This window comes from Daphnia pulicaria, chromosome 8, assembly GCF_021234035.1.
Source record: "Daphnia pulicaria isolate SC F1-1A chromosome 8, SC_F0-13Bv2, whole genome shotgun sequence".
NCBI lineage: Eukaryota > Metazoa > Arthropoda > Branchiopoda > Diplostraca > Daphniidae > Daphnia > Daphnia pulicaria.
The window spans coordinates 2,057,343-2,082,862 of NC_060920.1; the positions used below are offsets into that span (position 1 = coordinate 2,057,343).

The following is a 25,520-nucleotide window of genomic DNA, read 5'->3' on the forward strand; positions in this document are numbered from 1 at the left end:
ATATTCGTGGCGTCGTTCGGGCCGAGATTTGAGAATCTCTTTACTTTGAAGACACCTTGGCTGGACAGAAGGTCTAGTAGTTCTTCCTCCGTGTTGTTCGGCGGCACATTGTACATGACACCTTTAACTTCTTGCTCCGATTTGCATAGTGAGCAGGATATTACATGTTCATTGACTTGTGTTTGCTGGAGTAGAAGGGTTTTTTGTTTGTTTGAAGTAGGGTAGATGTAGAGTTCCCAACGCTGCGTCCACGTTGTCCCTGGTCTCACTTGGCCGATTAGTGTGATAAGTCCGGCGATGAAATTTTTCTTGACTGTGAAGTTCCAAGGGCGGAACGAGCATGGTTCGCTGATTAATTGGATGATGAGCACACCGCTGGCTGGGCTGTTGAAAAGGTCTGAGAATCTGGGATTCGGTCGAACGTCGTGGGCGATGTCTCCTTTCCTTTTTAGTGGGGCCGTTGGTGATTCAGGGTCGTCGATGTTCTCAGATTCAAGAGAGAAGTTCTCAGAATCTACGTAGTCCTCGTTGACGTCCATGCTTGCCATGGGGCATGTGGGGGGTACGCCCCCTTTTTTTACTTGTGCACTAATGGAGAGCGGTTAGTTGGTGACTGTACTGTTCCGGGTCTCAAACGCAACTTCCTAGTGTTTACTTGTTCGTTTGTTTTTCCGTCACTTCCGTGTAAGTCTTTTCTTTGTCTGGTCTTGTTTTTTCTATTTATTGCTAGGTGGCAGCATTTCGTATTTGTTTCCTTCTTCGTTAGATGGTGTTTAATGTAGAACCCTAGGGATGGATTGGGATGGCGCTAATGCACTGTAATTTGAAAATTGTAATTGAAAGACAGTTGAACAAATTAAAAGACCATTGAACAATAGGGAAATAATACGGCGTGGCGTAAGCATGGTGGGTGTTAACTGTTACTAGGGCAGAGATTTTTGTTTTCGTGCGCTTAACATCAAAAGCATCATAAGGAACTCAATCTTGATCTCGTTTCACTTTTTATATTTGCAATCTCGTTATACTTTATTTTCAAACGGTCGTGCCCTACTTCATGTAAGGCTAAATAGGGAAGATGATGGACTTTGTCAAGCTCTTGCTAATTAGTAATAACCTGTTGGAATAAAAAAATATGGAAAACAAAGGATTAGACGACGTTGAAACAAGACAAATCATTTTGAACCATCACGATCATATGTGAATCTTAGGTTGAAAAAGCCGATTAAAAGCAAATAATATTTCAAAAATGATTAGAACAACATCTTATTTCAAATCACTTTTAATCCTAGGAGGAGGGATGATTAACTGGGAGGCTTCTAAAATCAAATTTAGCCTCCGTGTGCACCTTGGGCTCCGTCTGATCCCAGAGATCCCGCAGTCGCTGCAGTACCTGTGAGTCAATTGAAGATTTGAATACTTTATTTCATTCAATAAGAATTATAAAATCAATTCAATTGATTTTTTACCTGCTGTTCCAGCGGCCACTACCGCACCGGCTGCGCCCACCACACCAGCCACAGGGCCTGGTTCACCCTATTCTCCTGTGATTCTGGGCGCTCCTGCTGTGCCATGAACACCTGCAATTCCAACCAGTCCAGGAATACCAGGAGGACCTCCTATAATAAGCCAATCAAAATTATTTTTAGAAATTAGAATTTTTCATATGTTTGAAAATTGACCAATGAACAAATTCAATAGTACCTGTTCCTGCTTGACCCCCAGTGCCGTCACTTCCGGGCGTTCCTGCAGGAGCAACCGAGCCAGGAGTACCACTTTGCCCATCTTTGCCATATGTTCCGTATTGGCCAGGCTGCCCATATTGTCCGGAAGCCCCATCTTTTTCGTTTTGCCCTGGAGTGCATGTGATAATTAAAAACGTAGAATATTTCATCTAATGAAATCAAAGGAAAGAATTTTAATGGCTTACCTCGGGGACCAACCAATCCTTGCTGCCCATCGCTTTCATCTTTGTCATCGACGCCATCTGTTCCGTCCTTTCCGTCAACACTAATTAGACCTTTGATTTGAACAATAACGGGAATCGATAGAGTTTCTTAGAAAAATTTAAAAAAGGTTAACAACCTGGAGGGCTTCTGCCTCCTTTGCCCGCTTGGCCGTTTTTACCGTCCTTGGCATCTTTCCCGCTAGATCCAATTTTAGGTCCTCAAAACATAAAAGAAAAATGAATTAAATAATTAACCAAAGATATAAGGAAAGAAAAGGATTCCTACCTGCAGGACCAAGTACTGTCCCATCTTTGCCGTTGATTCCGTCTGATCCATCTCGTCCGTCTTTGCCCACTTCCCCCTCTTCTCCTGAAATACATTTTTTTTATGAATTAATTTCCAATTGATTATTCGAATTAATTTGTGCAAACCGGGCACTCGTGCAGCTCCTAGCGGCCCAGTTAATCCTTGAATGCCTCGCAAACCCGGTGGTCCGACCATTCCAGGTGGCCCGGGAAGTCCATCGCGGCCATCTTTTCCAGGCAAACCTTCCAACACAAAAAATTACGATCAACTTACTAATTATTCTGAATTCAATTAAATTTACCCACTTCTCCTTCTGTTCCTGGCGGTTCTCCTTTGCGGTCCAACAGGTCCGGCTGCACCATCATTGCCACCTTTTCCGTTTTCCCATAAACTCCATTCACCCCATCAGTACCTGATATTTAAAAAAAATGTCTGCAATGGCCATTTTTCCAGCTAATTATTATTTTAAAAGAAATAATTAATTATACCTGGTATTCCCGGAGTTCCAGCTACATTCAACCAAGGGAAGGCGCCGGGGGTTGGCAACTCCCCAGAATCCTCGTACACCCTAGCCAGAATCTTGTCAGAATCTTAAGAATCTCATAGAATCTTCAGAACCTCACAGAATCCCGTAGAATCCCATAGAATCTCGTAGAATCTCCAGAATCTCACTAAATTTACCCCCTTTTTTAACTTTAAACTACCCCAAAACCGTCCAAAAATCCAGATATTTTGTGAATTTGTTCTTTGAAAAGCTCCAATTGTAAAAAAATGCACTAGAAATACTGCAAAATGTAAAAATATGGGTTGCGCTAAATCTTCTTTAATTTTCCCTCCTTTTTCCCACCGCTGGGTGGCGTACACATTTTTTCATCTGCTCATGAATGGAGGATGGGGTGGGAAAAATTTATGGTTAAAAAAACTTTATTGATAATATGCCATTAATTCCCAGCAATTAAAGTTAATTTTCCCCGTATATTTTATTTTAAAATTAATAATCTGGACTTTTAATTCAAACCTTTCAAATTTCTAACTATCAGATTACTTCATCTTACTTGAAACTACAAAACCTATTTAGCACCTTTTCCTATCAGTAAATTATCTTAAAGATAATACGATCTACATGTCTATAAGCTGTATAGAGCATGCCAAAAAGGAGCTACGCCCACTACGTAACATAGTGCATACTTCTGTACAGAAACTGGGCCAAGGACTAGTGGCGCCCCTAGTGGAATTTTGGGGAAAACTTGATTCAGAATCTCGCAGAAATCTCGTAGAATCTCTCAGAATCTCTCAGAATCTCTAGAATCTCTCGGAATCTCTGAGATTCTGAATCCTCGTACACCCAAATTTTGAGTTGCCAACCCCCGGAAGGCGCCCTGTTTTTTTTTATTGTTGAATTCGCCCATGTTAATCCCGACTTGCAGATTTCTAAGTTCAGCAATCACACGAAACCTACACAATCACCTAATGATGATTTAGTTTGGTTAGAACATTCCAGGTGATCGGCGACACAATTGCTAAGCTTAGGTCGGCTTAGGTTGTACAAGGTAATCGAAATGAGTCCTTCAGTTGTTATTTAAAAAAAAGGACATTAGGCTATAGAGACGTTGGACGAGTAGTTTCGGTGGTTATTGAGCTTCCGTGTGTTGACAGGCGACATGCAGGATAGGATCGCGCGGATGTAGAATAGGGCGGATGAATCTTTAGCGGTCAAGGTCAAAATGTCAGGATTCATTAAGAATTTTCTATTCCGTCCACTTCATAGCTGGATTTGATTCGACAATATTTACCGAGAAATTGAACCGAAGAATATGCATTCGTTTTAATTTTTGTAAAACAATTCGTAAAATAGATAAAAGATTTGGTACTTTTGAAAAATAGCTATTTCCCGAAAATGTTTTGGACAGTAATTTTCCTCATTAATATGAACACAGTTCACGTTAAACATCATTGCTTCGCCTAATTAGATTTAAGTTGACTTAGCTACTAACCCCATTGTTTTCTTTTTTACAAGTAGTCAATGCTAATTTTGATGTCTTATCTTCCTACGCCATGCAGCGATAGCCTTACAAAGCCTTTAACTAAAAATACGTAAACAAGGGGAAAACGGTGAAGTGAGTCACGCGTCTAATAAAATAACTGACTACTGGTCTGGCTGTATGTACCATTTTATATAATATCTACATGACGACAAGGATTGAAAGTAAAACAAACGGAAAATCCGATCCAGCCATTCAATGGCATCAACTGCTGTTGCTGGCTTTCAACGGGAAAACAATTGACGACCAAACAACCATCAGATGGATGAAAACGGAGCACGCTTCCGCAATAAACGCAACGCTTCGTTTGATACAATCGGGGCGATAAACAATTACAGGAACGTCCGTGTCGCTGTCCTTTCATTATTATTTAGAAACGGGAATACAAGTATCTAATATTATTGGATATGCTCCCCTTCTTCTTTATTTGTTTCGCCGAAGAAGAAGAAGAGGAGCACAGACGGAAGATATGGTGGCTGTTGAGAGACCAGACCCTATAGTTATACTATTATACCTTGAGCACAATTCCATCGTCAAGCCTCGACAGTTTTATTCGATCCGCAGAGCACAGACGCCACATTATTACAACAGACAATCTTTTCTCTCGTCCGTACCGCCGAATTTATTGTATTAAGGTGTTGGATGTTTCTCCTCTCTATGTGTCTGAGGTACATAAATCGAGCAAAGAGTTGGATGTAATCAAAACAGGTGTTTTAAATATTACGATTTTGGCGTTCTGGGCGTCAAGTTGGCAAACCCTTGTTGGCAGACGTGAAATATTTAAAAAAAACATTGGTGGAACCAGCACCTTAAAAGGAAATGCGACTGGCCAAATTTGTATCAGAACCATCTCACGACAATGGCTACTTTTTTATTGGTTCTGTCCGCTGGCTTATTGTACGTACATTCGGGAATTTTTCATGAAAAATCACCAGGCAAAAGTTCCTAGTTTTTTCTTTTGTTGGACAAAAAAGAAAAACGACCAACACACCATAGACGTGGCGGATAGATTGTCTATAGAACGTGGTGCAGCAGACGTTCAAGTGCGTGTACGATAACAACAACAACCACCACCCAAAAGAAAAAGTGATGAAAAGAAGAAGAAAGGGAAAATTTCATGCTTGGCAGACTATATGGTCGTTGCATAAATTGGTGTTGCGGGTACTATTAGATGCCATGCACAAGAGCAAGCGGCCCCATATCGTTAAATCACGACGCAGAAGCGGCGCCCAGGCCGTCTTCTCCTCGCGATAACCGGGCCCAGAAATAAAACAACCCCCCGCTACCACCGCCGCCCGACCGACCCATCAAACGTCCAACCGCTTACGTCTCAGAAGAAACGATAATGAAAAAAGAGTCACCACAATTAACAAGCTCACAGGAGGGGCTTGGTATATTATCTCTTGCGTGTGTGCGCCCCAACAAAAGAAAAAGTAGAAGAAAGAAAGAAGGACGATATGGTTAACCATCTTTCTTGTGTGCGCGGTGATATCGGGTCTGACGTGTCCCCCCTCCCTACCGGCCGTCTCTTCTACATATGCCCGGCAATAGTCATTACAGTTACTCTCGCCCACCCCTCGGCCATAAGGTCCCCCCCCCCCCCCCCCGCGTCTATTCGGCTGCTGTGTATGGGCATGCATGGGTACATGCGATATATCTCATCAAAGACGGTGGCGCAGCTTCACGTCCGAAAACCTCCCACCTATATATACACCACGTACAGTGTTGTCCGCCCCCTTCATTGCAGCCGAAAAATCGATACTCTACCACGTCCATTTCAAGACAAACCAACTGAATAGAACTACATCGACGACCGTACGGCAACGGTCGACATATATTACTCGACTGCCAGCAATTTTATAGATATACAAACCCAAAAGCCAAAACCCTAAATCCCAATTGGTTTCCTATACCTTCTGCATTATAAATAGATGCTGTAATTATTGGACATGTCAAAACAAATACTCTAAAGAAAATCTTATTTCTTTGTCTGTTCCATTTGTTGATTCGAGTCAAAAGGAATGAATAATATTGCATTAGATTAGGCCAAATTCCATGCGATTCGATGCATTTAAATCAAAAGACGGTGGGTGGAATGATTAGGAGGAGGAGAGAAAGTGCCTGGCGTGGGTTGGCGGCGGTGGCGGCGGCCCGGCCGTCGAGTATTGATCTCGTGAACACGAGCGCGTTCCCTCGGGCACTGACGCTCGTCTTTCCCCCCTACGGATAGATCACAGGATCCTCCTTGCTGATACTCCTACTGCCTAAACTGGTGATCCCAGCACTTTTTTTTCCCGAGTCCACCGAGCCACGCCATCGAGTCTACTACACCAGCAGCGATCCAAACATTGTGAATTGATTCCTGAATGCTAGTTGAACAGTGCCGAGCTAAATAAGAACCGGCAGCCCACCCTTTTCCTCCTCCTTATCCGGTTCAGATAAAAGGAAGGAGGAAAAATATATCTAAGAAAGAGCTTACACCTCAATGTCAAGATTACATTCGATCCAGTGACAGCGTCGTCGTCGTTGCAATGGAATAAGCAGTAGCCAACTGCATTAATGGTGTCATGCAACCAAGTAATGGAGCTCAAATACGCATGACTCTCGCGTGCACGAAAAAGCTAAAAGGCACCATTACCGAGATTACGCGTTGACCCTCTTAAAGAAAGCGCCCAAAGGAGGAAAACCCAAAGATTTTGTGATAAGAAAAATAATTAAAAGAAAACAGAAAATCTACTTTTATTTCCTAAGAAGAAATAAAAAGGATGAATATACCTATCCGCCCATGAATTACTTTGACTCGGGTTCTCTAATATACAATGATCGTGTTTCTTAAGTCATCACAACACGAAACCAGGAGAAAAAAGGAATACATTTTCGAACCATTTCTGCTTAAAACTTGAACATGAATAGCATTTTACGCCAACAAAAGTCAAGAGTTTCATGGTAGAGGTTGAATGAAATTTTCCATACACATTTCAACCACTGTGTGTGTATTATATAATCACCTAATTCAACTCGGCTTTGCATATACAACTCCATTTCCAGTTTTTCAAGTCACCGGTGTGGAGATAAAGAACGCGTGGAACACATTCAGCGATCAATTTCTCCAAAAACCACATCCAGTGTACCTGCGAAATTGAATGAAATTATACGGTCATATATATTTCAGGACGACATCTGCATATAATTAAAAACGAACCAATGATGGCAACAATATCGGCGAGTATGTGGTTGCGGCCGACTTTCTCCAACGTGGCCAGATGGGCGAAACCTAGCGCCTTGATTTTGCAGCGATATGGGCGTGAAGAACCGTCAGAAACGAGATACACGCCAAATTCACCTGGAAATCAACAACAAATTAGATTGAAATTTGGTTTAAGCCCATAGACCACTATTGTCTTAATAAGAAGATACCTTTGGGATTCTCTACAGCCGTGTAAGTGGCTCCTGGCGGAACGTTGTAGCCCTGTGTGAACAACTTGAAATGGTGAATGAGAGCTTCCATCGATGTTTTCATTTCGGATCGCTTGGGCGTCATGATCTTGGCATCGTCTACACGGACCTCACCCGCCGGCATTTTATTCAGGCATTGATCGATGATGTGGAGAGCTTCCCGCATAATCTTCAACACGACACAGGTATCTAAGAAAATAATGAAACTATTATTGTCTTGTGCTGCGACGACGAGGTGATGTGACTTTACCTGTCATAGCAGTCGCCTTTTAGTCCCACGGGAACGTCAAATTCAACCAAATCATAGGCGTCGTAAGGTTGAGTTTTCCTCAGGTCCCACTTGATTCCAGATCCGCGCGACATGACACCACTGAAACCGTAATGAAGTGCGTCTTCGGCGGAAACGATACCAATATCAACGGTTCGCTGTTTCAAATGCATTCGGAGAATTCCAATTATCTTCTCGCGCTCTTCAAACAGCCAAAAGAAGGGCGTCAAAGCACCGATATCCAAGGCGTGAGTACCGATTTGCATCAAGTGATTTAGAATGTTCGTAAGTTCGGCAAAGAGCACTAAATAATTGAGAAATATTTTTGGGAGGAGGCAAATTCGTCGCCGTCTGAATGGCTGTCGTCGCCGCCGTTATGGCTGTAATCGACTCCGTGGCCGACGCTGATGCAGCGGCTTTAGTCGTCGACGTCGTCGTTCCAGTGTGTTGTGATGTTGTCCAGGGGATTCAATTGGTAATTCATGGGCGCCGTCGTGTAGCAGCTGCCCGGCGGGAAACTTCGCTCTGATCCCGAATCCGAATACCCCTTGAGAGCCGGTTGATCGAGTTCCGTGTGCGATCCGGAAGTGCCGGATCTCTGGGACCGTGTCGACCTCATGGCTTTCGTCCGCCCAGTTCGGATTGCATTCCGATTGCCGTTCGGTGCCGTCTCTTCTCCTCCGAGACTGGCATTGTACCGAGGCGATGGAGGTTTGAACGTGCTGGAGACGCCAGTCGATCCTGCAGGAGCACTACGCTTCGACAAGGCCGGACTAGGATTGGCCGAACTGAATTTCACCGACGGTTTGACGGAATTTGGCAGCGGAAGCGATCCCTGAAAATATCGTTCAGATTTAAAAATTTAAATTCGCGCGCTAATAGATGTTGATTTTAAAAATGTCCTTACGTCTTTGGAAGCGGAAGTGGATCGATCGCAATTAGGTGCTGGACTAGGTGGCGGCGGATGTCTTGGTGGCGGAGGCAAAAGTTCGGCCCAGTTGGGAATTCTCTGCTGCTGCTGCTGATGGCCGTTGCCATGGCCATTAGACAAGAATCCGCTGCTGTTCTTCCGACTGTGGTGACTGTTGTTGTTGCTGTTGCGGCTGTTGCTCCTGCAGCCCATTCGATCATAGTGCTCTACCACGTAGCTGCCGCTGCTCGAGTCGCCCGACGACTTGCTGGAATAAGGGCCGTGGATCTGCTGCTGCCCTCGCATCGACGGATTGACCAAAGTTGTGGTGGCGTAGGCGGACGGAGGCGCCTGCATCTGGGCCTGCATCAGCATCATGTTGTTGGTGTTGTTGCGACGCGGCAGGAACGAGCTGAGACTCAGTTGGCTCTGATCCGACTGGTGCTGCTGCTGCTGGGAGCCGTGCTGGTTGAGCAGCTCGGCGTATTCCGGCGGAGCGATCCCGCTGCTGCCGTACTGCTGCGGCTGTTGGGGTAGCAGTGAGGCCTGGGCTTCCAGTTCCGCCTCTTTCTGTGAAGCCGAAACCGTGCCCGTTCGCGACGGATGCTGGTGGTGGTCGCCAGTGCTGCCGGAATGCCATCCGCGTGACCAGAGCAAATCTCTGGCGCCGCCGCTGCCACTGCAGCCGTTGTGGAGTAAATTGCCGTCCGTTCCGCTGCCCAGCTCGACTTTCTGCACAGAGGACATGGCCTTGTTGCGGACCCATCGGCGACGGACAATCAGGGCGGCCACCAGAAGACACAGCGTGGCCAAAAGAACTCCGCCGATGGCAAGAATGAACCACGTCTCCTTGACCATCTGCGTGGTGACTTCGCCGCTGGGCGGACGATTGTCGCTATCAAAACGAGTGAACGGATCGTCCAGGTCGGAGTCCAAATCGTCGTGAAGGGCCGGAACCTGCGGATTCTGCTGGAAGCTCAACACCTCCATGCTGAATGAGGCGGGCTCAGAAGCCGGGCCCACTCCTGCCAGAGTCCACGCTGCTGCCCGGATGGAGTAGGACGATCCGGCTACGAGATTGCCGATAATAACCGAAGTCGGAGTCGGCGGCAACGTCATGTTGGCCAATAATGTTTCCGAATCGTCCATAAACACGTAAATCTAACATAAAAATGAATTAATTATTAATGGCAAAGGGCAAAAAGGATTTTATTGATTTGATTTACTTGATATCCGGTGATGATTCCGTTGCGTTGGTTATGCGACGGCTCGCTCCATTTCACCAAACAGCTGCTCGAATTTAATTGGCGCACAATCAGATCCCGCGGAGGTCCTTCGGGAGCTGCACAAAATCAAACAAGAAATTGAAAATTAAATCAATTCAATTTAAATTGCTGGAAGGAATGCGGAACTTACCGGCTTCCAAGGTCGTCAGCGTTTGACTGTTGGACGGCCGGCCGTCGATATTCCGGTAGAACGGGATCAAGAAGAAAAGATAGCGCGTCGAGGGCAGCAAATTGGCCAACGTGTAAGTCAAGCTGGACACGGCCGGCTGGGACACTGTGACCACCCGGAAGGAAGCCAACGTCGAGGCTGAGGATCTTTCTTGATGGATTTGATCCTCCTCTGAGCCGGAGCGGGAGCTGCGGATGGGCCGGTACCAAATGTGAAGTCCCTCGAAGGCCGACTCGGTGGGTTCGCTGCCATCAGCGCCATCTAACCAGCGCCAACTCAACCGGACCGTTGTGGCATTGAGCGGGCGGACGGGCTCCAGCCGGAGCCACGCCAGAGAAGAAGAGAGCCGCTGTCGGCCTTCCTCCAATTCCTGGATGCCGCCACCACTGCTGCCGCTGCCGACGGATCCATCCGACGGCAGAGTCGTGAACCAGGGAGACACCGGACTGGGCAGGGACAGGCCGTGCGAGTTCTCGGCTCTAACGAGCACCGCGTAGGACGTGGTGGGTTGCAAGTCGGTCAAGACCAGCTGATCCGCTTTGAGACGACGGGTGATGATCCGCCAGCTCCGTTGGTTCGGTATCGTCGGTCCAGCCCACGTCCAGCTGTTTTCTTGATTCGAATCGGGATCACCGCTGCTGAAGATTTCGACCGTGTAGCCCAGCAGAGGCGAGGCGCCCATTCTCAATCCGCTCTGCCAGCCGACCGTCAAAGAGTTGGCCGTCTTGTGGAGGAGCCGTGGCTGGGACGGAGAGCCGGGAAGAGCCATTGGATCGCTGGGGCTGCGCGAGAAGGCGACGTTCGAGTTGCTCTGGCTGGCCACAGTCAGGGAGGCCGTCCAGGCCGCCGACTGATCTCCGGATCCGATCCAGCAGGTGTAAATTCCGGCGTCGGAAGGCTGTAAATCTTCGATGCGCAGCATGCCCGTCTCGCCGGATTGGGTCATGCGGACGGACAGGGCCAGCGGGGCGCCGTCCTTCCACCATCGCAGCGGCAGATTTTGGCTGCTGGGCTCAGTGGTGCTGCAGGCCAGCGAGGCAGGTGAGCCCAGCGGTAGGGTCTGATTGGCCGGGCCGACTTCGATGACGGGCGGCGGCGGAGCCGAGATGGTGACAATCTCCAGCCGAGTGCGGGCCACCAGTCCGCCGGCCTCGCTGACGGCTCCGCACCACAGGCCGCCGGCATCCTCGCGCCGGAGTCGGTTGATGACCAGCGTTCCGTTGCGGAACACGTTCCACCTGGCGCTGGGGCCGGAAGAGTCGGATGTCAGGAGCTCGACGGTCGAGCCATCGCCGTCGCGGCCTTGTCCTTCCCGTTGCCAAAAGACCAGCGGGGCCGGCGACCCGTGAACTGGGCAATCTAAAAAGACGCTCTGCTCCAGGAATCCGCGCACCTCCCGCGGCAAAAAGGCCTGCCCGCTGCTGCTGATTCCGGCGCTGCTGTTCCACGTGGGCTTTAAATTATATAAAGAAAAATCATTTTAAAACATTCGAATGATTTAAAAACATAAAACCAAATGCATAATTTTTTATTTTAATAAAAATTAAGCGGGCGAAACATTCATGAATTCCGCCGGTGGAATGAAATATTCATGTGTACATACCGGGATTAAGATGGCCAGCTGGGCCGAGGACGAGCTGGAGCCGACCGAATTCTCGACCTCGCAAACGTAGCGGCCGGCGTCGGAGGCCACCAGTCGCTCCAGCCTCAAACTGATTCGTGTTTGATCGTTGGAGGCCGGCCGGATCCGGTTGAGGGGAATTTTGGCGCCGTCCTGTCGACGCCACTCGACGTGCGGCGGCGGATCGCCCGTGACGCCGCACTCGAGACTCACTTCACCGCCCAGCAGGGCCGTCGTATCTTGAGGCGGGCGAACTATGACCGGCCGAACTGTATAATTGGGTTAAAGAAAAATAATTTGATAACATGACACAACTGTTGAATGACGGACTGATTTAACATCTAACAAAAGGAAGACTGGGCAATATTCTTCAAGTCCAATTTGGATGAAACGGCCAGACATTTTTCTATTGGGGGATACAGGGGCCTAGATTCAATATCATTCCATTGCTGCGCCTGGATGGCGCAATGGATTTTGAACTGGAGAGAGAGTAGTTCAAAAGATATGAATTGGTGTGGACTCTTGTGCTGCATCAATCCGCTCGGATGCATTAGTCGCAAGTATATACATCTCCCCCTCCCGCCATCAAAGTATGTACACAGAGAGAGAGAGAGAGCTGCTATTATTATTGAAATATGAGAAATCCAATTTGACTCATCTCAAATCATTCAATATTCTTCTACATCTTTTTTTTCTCCACTATAGGGCCGTCCCCCCTGGAACGCTGAAAGTCACCCACCCCACCCTTCTTTTATTCCCCTTGATTCGCAGTGGGTGGCAGACAGCAGACATGTAGGAGACACAAGAGTTGCTGGGTTCTTCTACGTATGTGGATATAGATAGAAGATCAATAGAGGAATCGATAGACTGTTGGGACGAATCATATAAAAACGCTGGTGTGTGTCATCCCTGGTGGTGGTGGCAGTAGAACAAGAGCAAAGTCTCAGCTTAAACCTACCGTGAACCGATAGGAGAACGGCGGCCGTTTCTCTGGTGGCCACGACGTTCTGAGCCGAGCACTGGTAACGGCCCTCGTCCGACGACATGAGTTTGGCAAAGATCAGGTTTCCATTTTCGTCCATCCGGATTCTAAGATAGAGCAGAGACAACAACAACAACCAAACAGTTAAAACAAGTTAAAACACATCTATAGGTAACAAAGTCACAAACAACAAACAAACACGAAATAAATATCATCTAGTCCCATCGTAGAGAGATTCAACACGCTGGCCTGCGTTCTATTTGTTTATCTAGCCAGATGTGTGTGTGTTGTTCAAGCCGGAATGAAACTCAAACATGGAAGCTCGATATGTCGTTTTATTTTTCTAGACCTGTAGACCCTACACATGCAGTCAACGCCAAAGCTAGTCGTTGGGCCTTTTTTCTATAAATAAAGAATTTGGGGGCCCGTTTCTTTCCCGTTTGAAATAGAAATTCCGGTCGGTCGCTTTTGATCGCTGGGTCATTTCGATGTGCTGTACTAGACTAATACTAAAGGGAGTAGGGGGAAATCGCTGGCCCGTACACACACACTAAAATAGAACTGGCATTGAGATCTGGGTTTTTCTTTCCTGTTTGGAAAATAACGTATCCAATTTGTTGTCAAAAAGGTTTGCCGACGATCGCCAGTTTTCTCAACGACTTGTCTTTGGGTTAATTGAAAAAAACTTATTTTTTCGATTGCTTTCCCCCCGATCCAACTCGATTTCATGCTCGGACATGGCCAGCGCAAACGAGGGGATTCACTCTATTCTCAAAAGTCTCGTGTCGGTTGCAACGCATGAAATAAGAAATCGTAGACAGTTTGCGAATGACCGCATATCAATTTCCCCTGAGAAAAAATAATAAAATGAGAAATGGGGAAACTCCAATGGACGGCGTGTATAGGTGCAACACTATAGAGAGAGAGAAGAGAATTTCCTATTCTTTTTTCTGAATACGGTGGGAACCCTTTTTTTATTTTATTTTACTATTTTTTAAAACATGCGAGAAAGGCTCAGCCGGCCCGTTTCTGATCCAACATTTATATAAAGAGAAGAGAAAAAAGAAAATGAATAACCAAACGCGGACCACATCCGGTGCAGCAAAGCTATGCGGATCAAAACTTTCGAGCCAAACCCAGCACGGCGCACGGTGTTCAGTTACTAGACGGGCTAAACCATAACAACAACATTTTTCCTTCATCTTTTTTTTTTTAAAGAAAAAGATAAAACATTTGAAAGATATCGAGGTAATAAGAACCAAAGGATATCGAAAGAAATAAATATTAATGGAAGCAGTTTGGTGCCCATCAGACTGGGGAAAAAGAAAAATCCTTTTGGCCAGTCATATAGACTTTTAAAAGTTATATGTTAAGTAGTTAAGAAGCTGGCCGTCTACAGCACTGAAAAAATAAATATAGTACCTGGAAGAATGATCGCGCTGAGGTTGTCCAACTGCGAGGTTGTCCAGCGGCTGGCCGTTCTTTTTCCAGCGCACCTGCGGCTCGGGATGTCCGCGAGGCGGCTCGCACTCCAACGTCGCCGGCTCGCCAAGGATCCCGCGCGTCGCCAAAGGAACCGTCCGGAATTCCGGATGCAAATCTAAAAAACAAAATAAAATGGGCGCGGTTAATTTATTGTTTCAAACTAAAATAAAAAAAAGTAAATAAATTCGGCTAACCAAAAGCCAAAGAAAACAGATCAAACCAATGACAATAAGAGTCTCATTAAAAGATACGGAAGAGTAGCGCCATCAATCCGGAAGGAGAGAAAGCAGCCAGTGGGGGGTAAATAGGACGACAGGAGCGATGGAAGCAAAAGAGAAAGACGCAAAATTGAGTGAGAGGATCTCTGATGTTGTGCACTAGACAGGAAAAAGATGTCCCCAACGAAGGGTTCTGTTGCCGAAGAAAAGTGACTTAACGATCCTCTTTTGTTTGTTCTGTTTGCTTTGTGTGTGTGTGTTGTTTGATCCTGTGCAGCGATACACACACACAGCTGAAGGCACTAATAAGCTCGCCAGCAGCCAGCAGCCCCTGATGGTCGTCATCATCATCAGCAGCCGTCACATATATATACGTATACAAGCATTTGATATGTAGACGGGCACACACACTCACGGGGGGACGACACTCCCATGCTGCCCGTCTGCTGCGATCCATTAAAATAAAGTCAGAGCAATAAAGAAGAGAAGAGAGAGAGAAAAAGGGATTGAGAGATGGGCCAGCACAGCATAGCCAATTGGCTGCTGGGGGAGGATATTTACGACGACGTCCGGATCCTCTGCTGCTGGCTGGCTGCTGTGGGGTCCGTCTCATATTTATCGAAACATGGCAGCTGTTTCGACAGCGTCGAGTGCTATGTGTGTGTGTGCGCGATATATCTCCGTATATAGTCTATACGTGGGATGGGTGACTGTGTACTTGATCCCCACATCAGTAATGGGTCGTGCCCGGTTGTTTTCTCTTCTCTTTTTTAGCCGGGCGAGAGAGTCAAGTTCAGCCATCCGGGGAGCACAACAGCAGCAGCACGGCACGGCCAACCCGTTCGCGGTTCGCTGCATTGGCCATCCGATGAACCGTTTTGTCCCCCATCGACTAGCGAAACTCTACACTGTGTCGTTGCTCAGCTCTCTGCACTTATCGTCAACGGTAACGACTCTGCGGCGATGACTGCCGATCGTAAAGAAAGAAGAAAAAGAAGAAAAAGAAAAACGGCCGCAGAGAAAATGCGACAAGAGTCGAGCGCCAGTCAAATTTGTCAATTGGCTATTATCGAGGCAACAACCTTTTCTCTTCTTCTTTCTGCTGTGTGGGGGCCCTTGCTGCTGCTCATTATATAATATGACAGTTGCAGCTGCAACCCAAACTTTTGCTGGCACTGCCTTCGGTCTAAAAACGAACGGGCTCCCAAAAAAAAGAAAGAAAAAGGATTGAAATAAACCAAAAATGAAACATGGGTTAGTTAGTTGCCATGTTGAGCCAACATCTCACAGCCTCTTGTCACACAACAGCACTGCTCTGCTCTGCATTTTCCTCAAGTCGAAAATTCAATGAAGGTGGACGGATGCTAATCTCTAAGCCCAGGTTTTTTTTCCTAGTACCATCACTTCCAAATGAGGTGGTAATAAATCATGGCCCATCTTATCGAATCTTCATACCTGCAGCAACAACCCAAACGAAGAAGAAGAAGCCCAAAATAGGAAGAATGATAACAGCCAACAGAGCAGAGGAATGAAAAGATAAAACCCGAAAAGACTCGGTGTGTCTCTTCAATGGCCAACCAGCAGAGAGATAACAACCAACAAAATGGGACAAAACATTCGACAGCTCACACAACCAACCCAAAAAGAAAAAGAAAAAAAGGAATTTGACAAAAATTCAACTCTAAAATAAATCAAAAAAATGCCGTTGACGGAAAGGTTTGTCGTCAGCCATTGCCGCCTCCCATCAATGCGCTTCTGTTCATTAGAGTCTGACCGGCAATAGATAAGATATGGAATCTGCGAAAAACATAAATGCCGATCTCCAGCTGCTGGTCCAACCCGGCCAGCTGGACGCCAGAGATTCAGGAGTGGAAGGAAAAAGGAAATTGCAAAAATTGAAATCAAATTCCACCCAGCCGGTTGTATCTAAAATGTAAACTCCCCTAATGGGCATACAAATCTATTAAAAATAGGACGCGCTTATTGCGCAAAAAATTGAAATTCAAAAGAGAATAGGAATTTCCTGTGACAATTCTAAACGACGCAGCATCTCGTCTGCTGGCGGATCATCCTGACAGACACACCCACGTTTCATGACTCTCTAAACATGTATAGGCACCTTGAGATTATTATTCATGAGGATTTGTCGACTAGTAATCGTCATCCATGTGGGCACGTGGGAGAGATGAGCGCAATTCTCCTGGCGTCGCTTGAGCGCCAGACGACGAGGCCATCAACAGTTGCAAGGGAATTGAACGGTGTGATGGTCGGTGTGACGAGATAAATACCTGACACGCTTCCCCAATGAGCGATGCATGCGCGGCGCGTTATTTTGGCAAAGAACAAGGTTTCACAATCAACGCGGGAATAAATGAAGAGCTCATCAGCGACGACCCATCCATCACGTACGGCAGTTGCCCGTTTAATCCGATTAGCTCATTTTCTTCTTCTCTTCTTCTGTCCGTCTCGGGAGATTGAGTCACCCAAGTTGGGAGAAACGGCGCCCCGGTAGATTTGGGTGGGGGCGACGCTGGGCGACGTCGACGTCGTCTTCGCCGGGGGGATATGGTGACGTCGTCGTCGTCGTCGCGCGTTTGGCTCACATCCAGACAATGACAAATGAGGTTGTCCATATTATAAGATGTATAGACACACACACACACATATTCCGGCGGCTTATATACATGTGAGCAGCAGCGTCGTCATCCATCGTTTCAAGGTTCTCTCTCTCTCTCTCGGCCAGCGCCATCCATCGCATCCGCTGGCGCTTCGACTGACGCCGCCGCTCGTCACAACTGGCCGCCGCCGCCGCCGGACGACCAGACTTGGAACGACATCAAAGCGCATTTTCATTTTCATTTAAAAAAGAAAGAAAAGAAAGAAATAACACACATCCATCGTGCGCGCTCTTTTTTACCTGGCGCCCCAGCAGTCATTTAAATCCGTCGAATTTCACATCCATTACGCAATAGTCGTCGTAAAATGAAATGCAAAACGAAACAACAAAGCGAGAAGAGAGAGAAGGACTGCCGGACAGCATGAAAGTATATCGATCCGTCTGCTATATACATAACTCGAGTGCCATTGTGTGTCGGTCGTGACATCGTGTGCCTGGCAACTTTGGCTTTATAGTCGAGACGGGCGGACGGACGGGCGAAACAAAGAAAAGAAAAGAAATATATAAGGTGGACTAGAGAGATGATTACCTTCATTATCTGGGCCCCCATTCCAGCACTAGCTCTGTGTGTGTGTGTGTGTGTGCGTGTGTGTACATACTTGTGTCGTCCCTACTCTCTCGACGTCTATTTGTATATCTACGTATAGTATTTATGTTTATGTGTGTACGTGCGGAGATGGGCCGGCGAGAGCTTTTCATTCCGACGCCAACTCCCGACACACACGAAATATCTAAGAAGGGGGGAATGACTTTTTAAAAAAACCAAATAGACCCTAAATATCTTTCCTATTATTTGGGTTTTGCGGCTGGGGAGAGAAACTGGACGTGAAAGAATCGGAGATTTCCTGAAACAGACACGACTGGCAATTAACAAGAGAGCGCGAAAAGATAAACACAATAAACAAATAAAACGACAACAACATTTTCGGTTAAAGATCTTGGGCCCTTTGATCGTCAAACGTCCGCTAACGACGACGACGAAGCTCTAAGTCTCTCTAATACAGTTTTGAAGAAAAAGGGCTAAACGGAAATAGGAGCGGCTGATGAGTTGATGTAGAGGACCATTAGTGCCAACGTCATATAATTTAGTCCTGTGATGGGCGCATGCGCATTGCTGGACTATAATAATACACACGGATATAATTTAAAAAGAAATGGGGAACTGGTGATCGTTTGGCATGGGCTCGCGATCGGTCGATGGGTTCCACAGTTTTCCCCTAGCCAAGATGTTTCTGGCCGTCATTTTCGCTCGTTTTCTCCCGACAAATGACGGGTGTTAATGGGCCGAGTCCGTTGGTTGGGGGGTAAATAGACGAGGGGGTCTTTTTCCGGAGAAGAAGAAAAAGTTGTGATGATATTCCAAGAAGAAAATAAAACTTCCTCTCTTTCCCTCTGGCTAGTAGACAATTAACAGCCGTTATATTGACTTGTACTCTGGGGTGTCTCTCCAATCTTCTTCTTCTCGACTTGGCTGCTACTTTTCTCTTCTTCTTTTTTTCGACTAATTTTTCTTTTCTTATTGCCTCTTTCTCTCCTTCCTTCCTTCCTCTCTGTAGGAGGTAAGAGTTAATAGGCCATCGTCAGCTTGGTTATTTTCTCCGCTGGAACAATATCGCCGACTGGGCTATTCCCTTTTCCCCTTTGCGCAGCACAGTTTAACAAACAGGGTCGAAAAAATAAAACTGGCGACTTATTTTAAAAAGTCTGACTCTATTTACTCTTTTTACCGCTGACGGACATGCACCTGTCTATTTAGGCGTACAGCTGTTTTTGTTTTATTTCCTCCTCATTTGGGAAAAGAAGAAAATCGACAAACGGCAGGAAAAAAGAAAAAGTTTTCTCTAGTCTCTACGGGCGGATAACAAAGTCGTTTGGGAAAAAAAGGCAAAACGGAGAGACTCTCGAATCGAGCCAATAAATCTTGAGCGATTCCGATCACCCCGAGTCGATCGGCATCTTGTCGTTTCTTTCCCATCTGCAAAACAGGTCTATTTTTTCTTCCACGGCTGGACAGCACAGCCGGCCCTTTAAAAGTCATTCGTTCCCAGCAGAAAAAAAGTAAAAAAAGGCCCATTCGATGTGAGGGCCATTAAAAACCCAAAACGAAATAAAATCGTGGGGGGAAGAAAGAAATAAATGTACACTATATTACACACAGCACGCCGGATAGAGGATAAGAGGAGGAGGACAAAGCGGCCTATAGCCCAGCATTTATATATCGGGAAATGTGATTCGGGATACACGTCCTTAAGCGTCTGGCGGCAATGAAACACAACCGAGGATGAAAGATTAGAAAGAATATAGAGGAGAGCAACAGCGATAAAATAAAAGAAATCCCCCCACCATAATATACATTACAGCTTTATATATTATACGGCCCATCCACAAGTTATACTATTTGGTTGTTTTTTTCGTATAGAAGAGAGCCGACACACGTTGAAATATGTATCCGCCACGCCATGCCACATGAAAGTCCGCGATAAAATTGGTGGTGGGGGGATTTGCGTCCGTGTGTAATAGATGCGTCTGGGCGCTGTGATCTGATAGATTTTTCGGCTCGCTATTTTACCACATGCAACCGCAAACGCGTTGCTGATGAGGGGAGGGAGGGAATTCAATTACTTGCTGCTTGGCGCTATTTATGTTTTGAATTGTTTACACACGGGATTTACGATTGCGCCATTTCAAATGGATTTTACGAGGCGTCACTTGGCGCCAGAACTTTTCTATTCTCTTCCTCTTTCGAGCGTATAAGAGATAGCAACAAATTCAATAAATAAAATGGCGAGTTGGATAAATTACATTTAATTATAACAGATATAAAGGGGGACCTTAATATTTATTATTGTCATTTATTGCGTCGACAGTACGAAATCGATTCGTCGTGGACAGTTGTCCAAATCGATAGAGACCCTAATAACATCTGAAACGAGAGACCATCTGAACCAATACGGCCAACTTATTTCTATATAATGCTATGGATTATATGTACACATCATCTTGATCGTCATCATCAAGCTGCTCCCCTTATATCATCCACAGAGAGTATATAAGAGGAGAAAGCGCCTTTTGTGTGTGCTGCTGGCTATGTCTATTAGTTGCATTCAGAATATATAGACTTGTGTGTACACAGAGAGAGCGAGTGTCATTGCAATCTGCAAACCCCAAACAATCACAGCAGCAGCGCCAGCTTGGTCATATCAATTATTCATCCGGGTGAGGGGGGGGGGGGGGACGCCCAAAAGGGGGGTAAAAGTCGAGAGAGGGAAGGACGCCCAGTGACACAACTTGGCTGGACTTGGAGGAGCCCCACACACCAAATAATTCTTTTTCTCTCTGTTTGTGTTTCCCTATATTTTTCTTTCAAATGAAAATCCCGGCTGGTCATGTTGCTGGACTGCCGCTGTGCACGGGTGCAACCAAACAACAGCAGCAGCAGCAGTGGCGGCCAGCTGTTTTGTTTGGCGTGCGCGTGTCACATGTACACATTCTGGTGCCCAGGCGATCATAAATTGCCAGCCAGGATATACACACACAAACATTCAAATTATTACTATGATTAAGAATTCAAACATTACAAACCTCTGACATTCGCCAAACTTTTGAGATGATTGCGCATCCAAACTTGTTGATAATAATCGATTAACGGTATAAATAATGACACTGGGCGCACTTTGACAGTGACGTAATATCAAAGAGAGGCCCGCGATGTAATTTGAAACGTTTGAAAGTTGGCGGCGGGGAAGCAAACTTTAGCTGTTCTGTCAATCCCGAAACTTGCGTGATTGACAACCCGACACCGTCGTCTTTTCAAAGTGTAAATTGGTTTGTGTCGCGTGAAGAACCTGTAAAACCTTTGATCTCGACCGAGGAAGGCGCTGCTGGATGGGCGGGAATAAGAGATGGGCGGGCAATTAGGGCGGACGAAATAAAACTCGTAAAGAGTGTACATGTACATATCGTGTGCGCCCATCAGCGACATATACTTGCCCAGGTGTATTCACCTTGTATAGTAAGAGACGGGAGCGGCAAAATAAAAGAAGAAAACAAGCGCACGCGCGGGATAGAAAAATAATAAAAATAAAAATAAAAGGAAAGCGGTCGTGTCACAAGCGGCTGACAGCCTCCCGTTCACTTCGTTCGCTTCCCTTTCTTCTTTCTTGTGTTTGGGGGATGATCAAGTTTTGGCAGACACCTCGTCTTCTTTCCTTCTTTTGCCTTGACGAGATGATTGCTGTTTGGCTGGAATAGGGGGCAGCGCTGCACGATAAGCCCAATCCCTCCGGCACACCAAACTTCATCACAGCAGTTCCATCTAACTGCTGCCCAAAAGGATCCTTCATATTTAAACGGCCAGGAAAAAACTTGGTCTCGATTGAGTTTGGCTTCAGCGGAAAATACAAAAAGTTTGTCTTTTATTTTGGACGCCATCGGCACACGCACAAGTTGAGGGTAAATAAAGAGTCGAGAGTTGCGCGCACTGCAATTGCCGAATCTCCCATAAAAGTCTGTTGGTACTGGTCTAATCGCATTATCTTTAGACTAACGAAATGCCTTTCAACCTTTTTCTGTTTTGTTTTATTGGTAAATAGGAAAGTTGGGAAAGAGAAGAGTAATCAGAGGGTCGGACAGGTCGGTAGTTTGATGAATGTCGGCACAGCACACACGCGCGGTCAATATATTCTCTAATAATAGATGACGCGACGGGGAAAAAACGGGCGATGATAGAGACGAGAGATTGTGCGGGGCCGTTAGTTTCATTTTTTGGCGAGGGCCCTGGTTGGCGGTCCAGCCGTTCCAATCATTACTGACCCCTCACATATTTTCCTCCTTCATTCCTCTGGGCCAAATGATGAATGTCTTGTCTGTCGACCGCGTCGTCACGTCTATTCCCCCTTATTTTTTGGGCCGTGATCGGTCGTGATCAAAAGGCGAGATGAGGTCACGAATCCAATGAAGAAAAAGGGGAAAAAAATAAACGCGCGCGCGCGCCCAGTTGTCGAAACGATAAGCCGGCCCTTGCATAACTCTCTCATTCAAATTAGACGCGGACACGGCACAATATACAAGGGCGGCCAGGGGGCGCTGACATCACAATAGAGAGAAAAGAGAGATAGGAAATAACAACTTATCTCTCTCTACCTCTCTTTCTCGGTTGTTGCTGCCCTTTTGGTGAAAGGGGAAAAGAAAAGAAAAGAAAAGAAAAAAGATCCCGATGATTTGCAACCGAAACGGGCACCGGGGTCATCATCAACAGCCGAGCCTTACAGACATTTCTCTCTATACCCTCCGCCTATTATTTAGACCCATAGTTTCTCTTCAAGATATTTTTTTCTTTTTTTTCTCTTTGAGTTTACCGTTTAGGGGACCGATAACGATCGTTACATGTCCTCCTTTTTGATTGTCTTTTTTTAAATAACACTGAAATGGGACAGGGAAATGAGAAGAGAGAGAAAAACACGCCGGAGACGATAGTGTTGATTTTATTAAAAGATTTTTTGGTTCCCTGTTTTAACTGTTCAAGTCAAGGATAGCCAACCGAGTTCTTGTTTCCCACAGAGCCCACACGACCATGTCTGAATAGACTCGCCGAAAAATGTGGAGAACCTACGTCTATCCCCCACTTTGAAATGAAATGCTGGTGGTGGTGGGGGGGGGGGGGATGTGGCCGGCGTGTGTATAAGAAGATTTAAGAGGCGTGACGACCGAGTCCGCGTAGTGGAACCGATCCCGAAAATTCTCTCACCTGGACCCGGCCGAGCGCATCTCTTTTTCCCTCTCACTTCTTATCTTCTTTTACGGATGACTATTTTATTTAATTTTATTTATTTTTCCTTTTCATATGTTACGTGGAAATCTAATTGCCGACCGGGATGATCAAGAACTCTCATTGCTATCCGACTGGCCACTGTTAGAGCTGGGCCCATAAATCGCTAGGCTATTTCACACGTTGCACACACGCACCTGTCCCCTGCGGTCACTGATCTTAATGGGCTGTCGACTCTCCTTCTCTCTCTCTCCTTACGGACGAAATCAAGCGGCAACCCTGGGCGTACGCAAAAAAAATAAATATAAAAAAGAACATCACAGGACCGGACTTTCTCCTTTATAACGAAATTTGACTGCTAGCGTTGCCTATTCGGTTGAGATGCCAGCAAGAAATATATTATGGCCACCGGCTCGAACGTGAACAATACCGGCACTTTTCTCGCCAGACCATCCGCAACACAAACCAACGTCAGACGAACAAACAAGATGGAAAATCTCTTGATCGGCGGCGGTTCTTTTACGTTTGAAAAATGGCTGAGGGGAGGTGATGGGTCTAAAAGTTGATTGTTATCGCGTCTCATTAAAGTTGGTTATTCGTCGCTGCCCAGGGATTCCCTTCTTCATGCCGGACAGCCGCCGGATGGCGTCAACGTCCTAAAATCCCTCCAGTTGGAAGAAGAAGAAGTGACTACGCAACATGCAGCAGCACAGAAGCGTTTTTTTGATTTCCCCCCATCGACATTCTTTCGCCTTCCATCTTGTCTCTCGAACGCAATTATTTATTCATTCGAATTTCACATCAGGCTCCCGGATCTTTTCTCTTCATCTCTATCCTCACGCAAACGTTTCTCTCTCTTCCTCATTTTGGCCAGCCATTAAATGACGTCCCACTCTCCACTCGTGCTCAACAATTGACCACCAGAGTTCACCCAACTGGTCAGCAGCACGTTGCGTTTGATTCGGGAGCCGAAAAAATAAAAATTTGATCTAACGAATCCCGACATCCCCCTAAATTCAACTACTATTCACAATGAAAAGCTTGTCCAGCAGCAGATGGGCAATCGCCCATTTCTCACGATCGTAGCACGCGGGAATAAAGTCAAGAAAGAAGGAGTGGAAAAACCAACAAAGGATAAATTGAAAATGAGATTCGACGGCACTTACATGCAACGGTGAGAGTGGCGTTGCGTGATCGGGACGAGCCTTGCGGGTTGCGAGCCAAACACCAGTAGAGGCCGGCGTCGCTTTCCTTGCGTCCGTGGACGACACGGAAGAAAAAGAGATCGCCGCCCGGCAGCATCACCCGGTGGCTATTGCCTCCACCTCCACCTCCTCCGCTTTTGCTGTGCTGCTGTTGCTGCCCGTTGGAGCTGATGATGAGCTCGCCGTCGCGGTACCATTCGATGGTCGGCGCCGGACTGCCGTCGGCCGAGCACTTGAGCGTCACGGGATCGTTGCGCGCCACCGTCATGTCCGTCGGGTGTTCGGTGATGCGCGGTGATCGCATCACGCCTATATGCCATTACAATAAGAAAAAGTAAAAATAAAAAAGTTGATTAGGGTTTTATCCGTTATGCCACTATTGAATCGTTCACAAAACCCCCAAGAAAAAATAAAAATTCAAACACGAACGCGCTGGCGCATGAAACGGCCAAAATGGAGATGGATTGCCGACATCTTCAAATGACAAGTTGATATCCATCAAAATGATCAAGTTGGCCATTTTCCCCTTTTTATTTGGCCCAACAGCCCGGAATCAACTTGATTTAAAAAAAAATACGACAACGACGATGGATTGGATGTTTCTCTTTCTAGTATACTCTGCACTTTTCATTAGTCGGCATTGAATCAATAATCGAATTGAAAGAAAGCTACAAGTTACTACATGTACCAGTTCTCCTTTTTATTTCGTATAGATTCGGACATAAGAGAGTCGGGAATATCCAGCGACTCAATACTCAATAGTCGAAACATGTTTAGAACTATAAGGGGGGCCTCTGTCGAGTGTAGTAGTTGTACAGATATATATTACCAAGTTGAAAACATCTGCTGTGCCACTCTATACACTCGGATGATGAACCCCTCCTGGTCGTCGTCGACTCCACCCCAAACACACAAGAGAAGTCGCCCAGTTCTCTTCTCTCAAACAGTCCCAACTGACTTCATTCATCACGATGACAGGGGGGGACCCAGCCAGAGGCCATGGCTATACACGATGATGTTGCGTGTGTGTCCGTGTGTATAAATATACACCGGCGCCTATTTCTTCTTGTTGTGCTGCCTCCTCCTCCTCCTCCCTTGTCGTCATCGATTTCACGAGACCCTCCACCCCTCCACCTCTCAGCTGTAAAAATGCACGACGAGACTGTTTTTCTCTCTTCTTCT

General features: G+C 46.2%; 3 protein-coding genes and 1 pseudogene across 3 annotated transcripts in view; all 4 read right to left on the minus strand.

Moving 5' to 3' along the window:
- LOC124312357 (collagen alpha-1(I) chain-like) overlaps positions 1-2,866 on the minus strand; it is a 1,404,094-nt gene extending 1,401,228 nt beyond the window's left edge. The window contains exon 1 of the mRNA XM_046776855.1: positions 2,786-2,866. The gene's annotated coding sequence lies outside the window, so the exon portion shown is untranslated. The remainder of the gene's footprint in view (positions 1-2,785) is intronic.
- On the minus strand, positions 2,031-2,448 carry LOC124312522 (collagen alpha-1(I) chain-like). Its single transcript, XM_046777056.1, has 3 exons — positions 2,378-2,448; positions 2,232-2,315; positions 2,031-2,163 (listed from the first exon to the last, which is right to left on the minus strand). Exons 1-3 carry the CDS (start codon positions 2,445-2,447, stop codon positions 2,075-2,077), a joined length of 243 nt encoding a protein of 80 aa, XP_046633012.1. The 5' UTR covers position 2,448; the 3' UTR covers positions 2,031-2,074.
- A 4,360-nt stretch (positions 2,867-7,226) lies between the features above and the next one.
- On the minus strand, positions 7,227-8,389 carry LOC124312523 (annotated as a pseudogene).
- Positions 8,211-25,520, minus strand: part of LOC124312273 (protein sax-3-like) — a 28,125-nt gene continuing 10,815 nt past the window's right edge. The window contains exons 3-10 of the mRNA XM_046776738.1: positions 24,300-24,647; positions 14,409-14,586; positions 12,963-13,093; positions 11,987-12,273; positions 10,345-11,836; positions 10,155-10,270; positions 8,926-10,089; positions 8,211-8,853 (exon numbers count right to left, since the gene is read on the minus strand). Coding sequence (XP_046632694.1) covers positions 8,437-8,853; positions 8,926-10,089; positions 10,155-10,270; positions 10,345-11,836; positions 11,987-12,273; positions 12,963-13,093; positions 14,409-14,586; positions 24,300-24,647 — 4,133 coding nt within the window. The 3' untranslated portion in view covers positions 8,211-8,436. The remainder of the gene's footprint in view (positions 8,854-8,925; positions 10,090-10,154; positions 10,271-10,344; positions 11,837-11,986; positions 12,274-12,962; positions 13,094-14,408; positions 14,587-24,299; positions 24,648-25,520) is intronic.